The sequence below is a fragment of the Benincasa hispida genome, chromosome 4 (genome assembly GCF_009727055.1).
Source record: "Benincasa hispida cultivar B227 chromosome 4, ASM972705v1, whole genome shotgun sequence".
Classification (NCBI taxonomy): domain Eukaryota; kingdom Viridiplantae; phylum Streptophyta; class Magnoliopsida; order Cucurbitales; family Cucurbitaceae; genus Benincasa; species Benincasa hispida.
This window is the reverse complement of record NC_052352.1, coordinates 20,070,186-20,081,596: the sequence shown is the minus strand read 5'-3', so window position 1 is coordinate 20,081,596 and position 11,411 is coordinate 20,070,186. Positions and strand designations below refer to the sequence as shown.

The 11,411-nt window shown below is 30.1% G+C and overlaps 1 protein-coding gene across 1 annotated transcript; it reads right to left on the bottom strand.

The window, feature by feature from the left end:
* Window positions 1-5,405: 5,405 nt before the first annotated feature.
* LOC120075951 (purine permease 3-like) lies at window positions 5,406-9,658 on the bottom strand. The gene is made up of 2 exons (XM_039029709.1): window positions 8,785-9,658; window positions 5,406-5,934 (listed from the first exon to the last, which is right to left on the bottom strand). The coding sequence occupies exons 1-2, from the start codon at window positions 9,544-9,546 to the stop codon at window positions 5,584-5,586; spliced, it is 1,113 nt and encodes a 370-aa protein (XP_038885637.1). The 5' UTR covers window positions 9,547-9,658; the 3' UTR covers window positions 5,406-5,583.
* Between the last annotated feature and the right edge of the window lie 1,753 nt (window positions 9,659-11,411).

The window sequence follows — 11,411 nt, the reverse complement described above, 5'->3', positions numbered from 1 at the left end:
AGCATTGCTCGATGCTTCTGGGAGGGTCGTGACGCTGGGTCGATGGAATTTTGGTAATTACTTTGATTCTCTTCAACTTTGTTGACTTTTTGATCATTTTTTATCCTTTTTAGTCCAATTTCTCGAAATGGTTCCTAATCGCTACCGGGACTGTTTTACCTACAAAATGAGCATTAAAAGGAAAAAAAACATAATTTTGAGGGACTTAACATAGAAAATATATCTCTTATAAAGATCTATCACTCATGTTCATACACAAAATGGTTTAGCATAATCATTTACAAAACGTTTGCAATTAATTGCAAGACCATTACTTATGAGAGTTAAGCTTCCTTCATCTGTATGGGGACATGCTATTTTGCATGCAACATTACTTGTACGCATTAGGCTAGTAGTTTATGATAAGTACTCGCCATTACAATGAGCTTATGGTCATGAGCCAAATATTTCTTAGGTGTGCAATATATATTCCAATTGCTCCACCACAATGCATTAAGATGGGTCCTCAACGAAGGTTAGAAATATATGTTGGATATGATTCTCCATCAATTATTAAATATCTTGAACCCCGACTGGTGATGTATTTACTACATGATTTGCTGATTGTCATTTTAATGAGACAAATTTTCCAATATTAGGGAGAAGAATTAAGAAGTTGGAAAAAGAAATTACATGAAATGCATTGTTATTATCTCATTTAGGTTCCCATACAGATCAATGTGAACTTGAAGTTAAAAAAATAATTCATTTGCAAAATATAGCAAATCAATTACCAGATGCATTTATAGATGGAAAGAAAGTAACTAGGTCACATATGCCAGCTGCAAATGTTCCATAAAAAATTGATATCTCAACACAAAGTTGTCACTAATGAGTCTGGAACACGCCAGAAACGTGGTAGACCAGTGGGTTCTAGAGATAAAAATCCTTGAAAAACGAAAAATAATTAATAGTGAAAAAGACTTAGTTGGGGATATATATACGCATGAAGAAATCCTCGACATAACTAGTAAGGAAGATAAAATACCTAAAGATAATAATGGGATTTCAATTAACTATGTCATGTCAGGTAAAAGATGGAATCACACTAATGTAATTATTGACAACATTTTTGCGTATAATATTGCTCTTGATATTATATCTGAAACTGAGGATCCTGAACCAAAGTCTGTTGAAGAATGTCGTATAGAAAAGATTGGCTTCAGTGGAAAGAAGAAATCGAGGCAAAATTAAACTCACTTTCAAAATGACAGGTTTTTGGACCAGTAGTCTGAACACCAGAAGGTGTTAAACCCGTGGGATACAAATGGGTATTTTTGAGGAAAGGAAATGAAAATAATGAGGTCACAAGATATAAAGCAAGAATAGTTGCACAAGGTTTTTCACAAAGACCTGGTATTGATTATGAAGAGACATATTCTCCAGTGGTGGATGCAATTACACTAAGATATTTAATTGGCTTGACCGTGTATAAAAGTTTAGATATGCATCTTATGGATGTAGTCACAGTATATTTATATGGATCTCTTGATAATGATATTTATATGAGATTTCCAGAAGGATTTAAGGTACCTAAAACATATACATCAAATTCCCAGGAACGGTATTCAATAAAATTACAGAGATCACTATATAGATTGAAACAATCAGAACAGATGTGGTACAATCACTTGAGTGAATATTTATTGAAAGAAGGATATCAAAATAATCCAATGTGTCCGTGTGTTTATATAAAGAAATCACAATCAGGATTTGCTATTATAATCGTATATGTTGATGACTTGAATATAATTGAAACTCCTGAATAGCTTTTAAAGGCAATAGAATATCTTAAAAAAGAATTTGAGATGAAAGATCTCAGAAGAACAAAATTTTACCTTGGTTTGTAAATTGAGCATTTAGCAGATGGAATATTTATTCATTAGTCAACTTATACAAGAAAAATTTTGAAAAGATTTTATATGGACAAAGCACATCCATTAGATATTCCAATGGAAGTCCATTCATTGGATATAAATAAAGATATATTTCAACCTCGACAAGATAATGAAGAATTTTTTAGTCCTGAAGTACCATATCTTAGTGCAATTGGTGCACTTATGTATCTTGCTAATAATATAAGACCAAATATTGCATTTTCAGTAAATTTGTTAGCTATATAGAGTTACTCTCCTACAAAAAGACATTGGAACAAATTTAAACGTATACTCTGTTATCTACGAGGAACAAGCGATATGGGTTTGTTTTATTTAAATAAATCAAATTTTGATCTAGTTGATTATGTAGATTCTAGATGTTTATCTAATTCACACAAAGTTAGATCTCAAACAGGTTATCTGTTCACATGTGGAGGAACTTATATATCATGGCAATTGGTGAAACAAACTATCACGACACTTCCTCAATTCATGCTAAAATTCTTGCAATTCATGAGGCTAGTCGAGAATGTGTATGGCTAATGTCAATAACTCAGCACATTCGTGAAACGTGTGGCTTGTCTTATAATAAAAATCTTCCAACAATATTATATGAAGACAACACAACTTGCATAGCCCAAATCAATGGAGGATATATTAAAGGAGATAGAATAAAGTATATTTCACCGAAGCTTTTCTACACTCATGATCTTGAAGAAAATGGCGACATTACTGTACAATAAATTTGTTCGAAGGATAACTTGGCAGACTTATTTATAAGACATTACCAACCGCAATGTTTGAAAAATTGGTGCACACAATTGGAATGCGGCGACTCAGAGATTTTAAGTGATGTTTTCGTGAGAGGGAGTAAATATATTGTATTCTTTTAGGAGTATGTATTATATTAAATATATACTCTTTTTCCTTCACTAAGGTTTTTTTCCCATTGGGTTTTTCCTAGTAAAGTTTTAACGAGACATATTTCTCATACACACACACACGCACACACACACACACACACACACATATATATATATATATATATGAGCATCTAAGGGGGAGTATTATGAATATTATAATAATAAATAGATGTCCATTGCTTAGTGTCCCAAAGCCATGTGTCACACTTCATGTTGTCCATGTGCCTTGTAATTATTCATGCTTGGTGTTCATGTAAGTCCACATCCTACTTGTCACTTTGTCTATAAATAGTGACATTTGGTGGATCTTAAAATTACACATATATTGGTGAGAATTCCACTAACTTACCTATTATCCAATTTTATAATTTTAGTTATTTTACATTTTTAGTTATTTTATTTTATATTATATTTAATATGTTTAATATTATTATATAAATATATTATTATATTATATTTTCTCCATATTTGTGTTTATGTTGTGCTCCTCAATTTCATAACAAATATTACAATGAAATGTTAAAAATATTTATAATATATTAGAAAGCTATTGAAAAACTATTTTTTTCTTTTTTCTTTTTTTACTAGTTTGTTTATCTATAACATTTAAATTTAGGGATAGTTGCAAATATATCAATCATACTAAAAGTATTTACATATGTAGCACAATGCAAAAAGAATTGTAAATATAGCAAAATTTAGATCCAACTCTCAAAGTCTATCAGTGATAGACCATATCGCTAATAAGAGTCTACCACTGATAGATTTTGCTATATTTGCAACTCATTTAAAGTGTTTGCTATATACTTTATTATTAGCTGTAAAAGTGCTACTCATTGTAATTACTCTTAAATTTATAAGCATAACAATTACAAGTAACAAATAATGTTAATATATGTATAGGGGGTCAAGTGAGATAATTAGAAGTCCCACATTATACTATTTTCAAACGAAACATAATGGGAATCGATATAATTACAATAGTTTAGAGTTTAAGTTGAGATAATCAAATTTTATTTTCATTACTATTGAAAATAAATGTAATGAAGGAGGATACATGACCTTTAAGGGGCGTTTGTTTTTTTGTAAACGTAGATAACATGAACCTGTTGATGCCTGAAATTATAGATGTTCAATATTTTTAGATAATAATGTATTTTTTTTGTAGAAACATTTTTTTAGATATCTGAGATACTTAGATAGTAGTGTTTGTTTTGTAGGAACTTGCATTTGTCTTAAATTTACATAAAATTTCAAGAATGCCCTTACAGTTATACATTAATTGAATATAATTTAAACTTATATAATAAATTTTTATTAATTTGAATTTAATTTTAAATTAATATAGTTTATATTTTTTATATATTACTTTTCTAAACAAAATAATATATATTAATTTAATATTAGTTATAAAATAAATATTACTTTGGATTTAAATTTGAGTATTTTTCTAAAAATAAAAAATAAAAGCAATTAGATTTTTTTTAGAATAGTGATATATATGATTGACGATATTTATTTTAATTATAGAATATATATATATATATATATATATATATATGTATATATATATATATATTTATGTTTCAGGAGGGCATCCACCACTTTTATATCCTTTTGAGATGTCCTCCATAAAGGCATCTTAGGTTTCTTGAGCATCCGGACATTACCACAAAATAAACACAGTATCTAGATGCCCACCAAACAAACGACCCCTTAATATTATGTTTTTTCTTTCTAAAATAGATATAAACGACCCCTTAATATTATGTTTTTTCTTTCTAAAATAGATATAACTCAACTATCCTATAATAAGTGTTAGCAACCAAAAAGGTTGTAATTTGATTCCCACCCCTTTTATACTAAAAAAGCATGTCTTTTATTTATTTCTTATTTATTTTTTTAATTTATGGAGTGAGAGAATCAAATCATGAGATTGATAGTACATATTCTATACTAGTTGAGTTATACTTACTGTGAGCACCTTTAATACCATGTTAAATCGCTAATAAAATAAAAAATTATTATTATTATTTTTTTAAAATATACGATATGAGAAAATCAAACATCTAATCTCGAGGATGATAGTGAAGCTTTATGCCAGTTAAGTTGGGCTTAAGTTTGTTTTAAAAATATTACTGTTTTAAGATAAATTTAATTATTGGTGTAAATACTATTTTGGTTTCATTATTTTTGGTTTTGGTTCATTTTGACTCCTATACTTTTACAATTCTTACTTTGATCCTTTGTAACTTCAATTTTTGTTATTTTAGCTATTTCACTTTAAAAATGTCCATTTTGATCCTCACACTTTTTGACTAACAAATGGAGTTGACTACGTTGCGTTAGTAAAGGAATGAATCCTTCCATCGAAACTCCAGAAAAGAGAAAAATTTAAATCACATACCTCATAATTGATATTATATGCCAATTGTATTATAATGGTTTGGTATATTTGTCCAACTTTTGGAATGAATTTCCTTTGTTTAGCGGTGGATTTAGTTTAATTAAAAAATCCATATCCGTCCACGTGCTAATACAGTGATGATTATAAAAAGCAAAGACAGGAAAAAAGATACGTCCTTGTTGTATTTTAGTGAACTTTTTTTCTTTTGGATTTTTTCTTCAGAACATATTTTAGTGGAAAGTTCAAATCAAAGCTCTTGTAATAATAATAATAATAGTATCTGACATTGACAGAAATGTAATGACTAGAATGACCTCAACTGAGGGAATAAGAATCTTCAAACATTTTGAATGGTGGTTGTTATTTCTTGAGTTTTTTGTAGCTCTATTAACTTCATCTTCTTGCTTTGCTTAATCTCCCCATAAAAATATGACACAAATCCCCATAGGTTTAAAGCCAAAGACACTCCTTTTTCCGCCTGAAACTTCTCCCGGAAAAAGATGACGGCCAGAATTTCCACCGCCGGCAATAACAGTGCAATTACTATACCTGAAAATAGCGACGACGAGTAGAAAATAACTCCCACCGCTCCCACGAAGAAACATTGCCATATTATGGCGCTCATCACTAATACCACGTAGTATTTTGTATTTCCAAGTCCAAATTCTCTTCCCTCTCTTTGTATTGCCTGTTTCAATTATTATAATTAGTTTGTTAAAAACCAACATTCAAATATAAACACAAAACACAAAACGTAAAGTACAGACGTTTAATACAGATTATAGAATTGAGACATCTCTAGAATTAGAGAATTTATATAATGTGCACCCGTCTAAACCTTACGTAAAAATGATAAATATGTAAATAACTTATTTAATCATACAAAACGCTACCTACTATATTCAAGACATTTTAACATAGTTTCATTTTAAAATTAATTTACGATAAAAAGAATAATTTACATAGATTAAATTCAATCACCAATATTTGCAAATCTACATTTTTTTTTATTGGGCATGTTTTTTTTTTTGTTGGTTAAAAAGTAATTAAGTTGTTCTTGATCAACTGAAGAACGTTTTATTTCGAGTTTTTTTTTAAGGGAAACATTAATAACACAAACCAACCTAACAACGACAGGGTAAACATTAATAACACAAACCAAGCTAAGAATGACTATTTAAGAGAAGGTCCAATAGAAAATTGACATGTGTAAGAAGAATCACGGCTGATTTATGAGGTGATATAATTTTGGGACATTGGAATTAATTTTGGCAAAATAATAATAATAAGAAAGAAGAAAGATTGGAGTATATAGTAGGCCCCTCTTAACCATTGGATGAAATCCCCAACTTTTAAGAAGATAAGGTATAGTTGGGGTTGGAGATTTGAAACTCCTACCTTACGCGTTATAAAGTCTCTACAATCATATGCCCCTTTTTTCTTTATAAAATATATTTTCAGTTTTGACTAACACTGTCCTTTCCTCTTCTCAATTGGAAAAAAAAAAAAAAAAATTGTAATTTAAACAAATTATTCATCTTTAAATCAATCAAATTTAATTTAATCCTATCAATATTTTAATATTCTTTATAAAAATATAATAATAGTGAAGGAGGATACATAACTTGACCGTTTATTTTTTAGATGTAGATAACTATAATCTTTGGATGCATAGAATTACAATATTCAATATCTTTAGAAAACTATACGTTGTTTTGTAGGAATATTTTTTTTTTATATATATCTTAAAGTATTTAGATAATAGTGTTTATTTTATAGGACTTTTAATTGAAAATATCATAAATTGATATAAAATTTTGAAAATGCCCTTGCGGTTATTCTTTAATTTACAATAAATTTAATATAGTTTGTACTAATGTAATTTATTTTATTAATTTGATTCTTTTATAAAATAAATAGTTATTTTAAAATATAGAAAAATGAACCAAAATATTTACAAATATAGTAAATATTACTGTCTATCAGTGATAGATACTGATGGATATTGATAGATGTCTATTAGTATTTATCGGTGTCTACCACTGATAGGTTGTGATATTTTATTATATTTGTAAATATTTTAAATAATTTTGTCATTTAAAACAATTACTACTTAGATATAAATTTGAATATATTTTTTTTAAAATTACGATATAACAAAAAAAAAATAGTGATATAGATGATTGGTGGTATTTATTTTAATTTAAAATACAAATAAAGAAGAGTGACATATATACACACATAAAACACACCAAGGGATGCCCTTGACATGAGAGTTTGGAGAACCCATATCTCAGGGGTATCCAAAATTCTTGAAATGACCTCCAAAAGGACATCTTAAGTTGTTCAAGAATCTCGAAATGTTAGGACATTTAATAGTATTGTAGGATAAAGTGGTAATTCAGATGCTTATTTCATGAAAATCTTGAATGCCCACGAATCAAACAACCCCTTAAAACTATGTTTTTTTTTTTTTTTTTCAAAATAGATATAGCTCAACTGTCATATAATAAGTGTTAACAACCAAAAGATTTGTGATTCGATTCTCACCCCTGTTATATTAAAAAAATATTTTTTTTCTTACAATAATTCATGGAATAAGAGAATCAAACTTTAAGGTCGATATTATATATTTTATGCTATAAGTTATACTCATTTTAAGCACCTTTATTATCATGTTAAATTAGTACTAATAAAACAAAAAACATTAATTTTATTTGACAATATGCGATGTGGAAAAATTGAACATTTGATTTCGAAGACGATAGTTAAAGTTTTATGCTAGTTAGGTTGTACTTATGTTGGCTCAAAATATGTTATTGTGTTAAAAGGTCTAAAATACTCTTTTGATATTTAGTTTCCTTATTTTTTTTCTTTGGTTCATCTTTATTCCTATACTTTTACAATTTTTATTTTGATCATTTGTAGCTTCAAATTTGGTTCATTTTAGTCTTTGCACTTAAAAAAAATATCCATTCTAGTGTTTATCTTTTTTCAATAAATTTCATACATGTAGGAGACTCTTGACCACAAATTTATTGCTATAGTTTAATAAATTCATTTTGAAATAAAAATAAAGATATGACAAAATAGTTACTTTACAAAAATACAGAACTCAAAACGAATATAACTTTGTAGTCCATTACAACCACACAAAGCAGGAAAAACTCAAAAAAATTCTTAAAAAAAGAAAAATATTTGCGCAACCAAGTTACGGTTTATCTTTTTTTTAAAAAAATATTTTAAATATTTTTTTAGTGTAGCTACAACCAAATATTGCTCTTAGAAACTAGAAAAAAGAGTTTAACCATGAGAATCCATAGTTAAAAAAGAGGGTGAGCTTAAAAAACATAGATGAAACTACCAATTAATTGTTTTTCCTTTTTTCTTTTGAAATAAAAAATGAATGGAAAATGAAGAAAAATTATGAATATAAAAACAAAAATGAAGCAAATCGAAAACAGAAATGAAGTTATTTATGATTGTGATTATTATTTTTGACTTGATTAAGTAGTAGCTAAAGGAATAGAGATGTAACCTGGAAATCATTGTCGATTATCATTCCAATGGTGCAAAGAATCGTCCCAAATAAAGCCATCACCAACTGAATTTCCAATATCAAAGTATATGTAAGACTCTGTTTCGTTTTCTTGTACATCAATTCGATCAGCGGCAATATAAATCCATACAGCACCGCCGCCCCCAACGTCATCAAGAATCCTGCTATATACTCTTTATTCGATTCTCCCGCCGGCCGGTCTCCACTCGAGTGCAATGCCAAAATTGCCCCTCCAATCGTCAATAAAACCACCGCGTTTACTGTGTAGCTCGTGAACCTCTGTTTCACCAGCAAAAACGCGAACCCCGCCGTGAACGCCAACTGCGACGCAATTATCAACGAAGACGTTGAAACTGGCAGCCGGGCCATGCCGTAAGAGAACAGGTAATTGTCAAGTCCCGTGAGAAGGCCGATTACGGCGGAACCAAAGAACAAAAGCGGCTCTCTCATGAAAATCAACTTTGTTCTGTTTCCGGCGGGGGTGCTGCGGCAGCGATGGATGTAACCGATGGCCAATGGGAGGAGGATGATGGGAAAACCGGCGGTGAAGAGACAACTGGAGAGCCAGACGCGGTTGCCGCCGTGGATGAAGTAGAGGCGGAGTATCAGAGGGCCGCCGCAGTTGCCGATGGACATCAAGATGGAATTGAAGGCGAGGAGGGCCGTTTTAACGGCGGTCTTCCGGCGGTTTGTTGGTTGGTGATCATGTTTTGTTGGAGATTGTGAGGTTTGGGAATGCATTTTTGGAAAAGATTGATTGAAAAAATTGTGGAATGGGTGAAGAAAATGAGAAGGGGAGGTGATATTTATCAACAAAGAATTGAAGGAATTGAAGTGGAGAGGGAAATGGTGGGGACGAATAATTATTGAGACATTCAAGTTCAGACACATGCATGTTTAGTGCGTGCTACTCTTTTCATCACCATTATTTTTGGAGTTTACCCGGTTAAAACTTTTGATTTCTAACATTGATTGATATAATTTAGGTAATTGATAATTGTTATCTTTATACATATGATTAATGTAATTTTGAAGAAATAATTATTGGGTATAAATCTCTCCGTCCCATACCATAGAAAATTACAAGTTGAATAGTGTTATGTGAAGTTGGAAAAATTGAGGGGTCTTTCTGTTATTTTGTGAAATTTTTAACTAACCTAATGTGATACAATTCTTCTCTCTCTTCATCTTTATCTCTATGTGTTTTGTTGACAAAAAAAAAAAAGGGAATAGCATGTTGAATATATATATATAATGAAAGAAAGTGAAACAATTGAATATTGAAACATAAAATTGGATTTAATTGTGTAGATTAAATTCATTGTTTAGAAACTTTCAAATTGGATTGAAACTTCCAATTAAAATGATGTTTCATGTATGAAAGTTAAATTTGTAGTTTCTTCATTTGAATGAGTTATGTTTGATTTTTGTCAAGTAACAACTCAATTAAGTTGAATTTGACAAATGTTTCAATTTTTATATTTATTTAATTTTATTTTGTATTTTGGGAGTTACTAAGTTGCTAGCTTATAAATAACAACTCAGTTCTTCATTTATAGCATCCAATTCCAAACTGAATAGTTTTCTCATTTCTTTCTTTCTTTCTTTTGTTCTTGAGTTGAGTTGAGTTAAGAATAAGTATCCAAGAATTCTACCAAATCCGAGTACTTTGAGGTTGCAGGTTTACTGGAGTTAGTCGTTGTATCCTAGAGACGATCGTTGTATCTGCTTGCAGCCCATGCAAAGTGAATACTTGTCTTCAGAACAACACTTATCAAAAGCGTGCCTCGACTACGGTTTGAGTCTCCAAAGGTTTTGAAGTTCTTTCAAGTTTCTTGTTATTTTCATATCTAAGCATTGTCATACCATCTAGCTTTTATTTGAGTTTAAATATTTAGTGGTCTTGATGAAACTTTGTATAATATCTATTGTAATGCTTACAATATATAAAAACTATTGTGGGAGGCATTAGACAATAAGTACAAGTTGGAAATGTAGGTACTAAGAAATTCTTAGTCGAAAAATTCTTAAATTATAAGACACACCAAGTTGGTCGTCAATCAGATAGAAGAATTGCAAATTATCATAATTGATTTGCAAAGTGGAGGATTGGACATTAGTGAGCCACTCTAAGTTGCTGCTGTAATTGAGAAGTTGCCTCCTTCCTAGAAGGACTTCAAATGTTATCTCAAGCACAAATGAAAGGAATTATCCACGGAGAAGCTTGTGGTGAAACTCCGAATAGAAAAGGATAATAGAAAAGGAGATAAAACTCCACTGAAAGGTGAAGCCAAAGCTCATGTTGTTGAAGCTTCAAAGTATAAACCCAAGAAGTAGAATTTCAAGAAGAAAAATGAAAATCAAGGGTCAAGGAATGATGCTAGCAAGTGCATTCGAGGAAATTGCTGGGTTTGTGGTAAGAGTGGCCATACTGTTGCAATGTGCAGACACAAGAAGGGACAAAGTTCCAACAATCAAGCCAACGTCGTGGAAAATGACGATTTGGTTGCCGTCATTTATGAGGTAAATATGGCTTCAGACACCAAAGGTTGGTGGATTGATACTGGTGCTACTAAGCACATTTGTAAAGACAAGTCGTTGTTCAT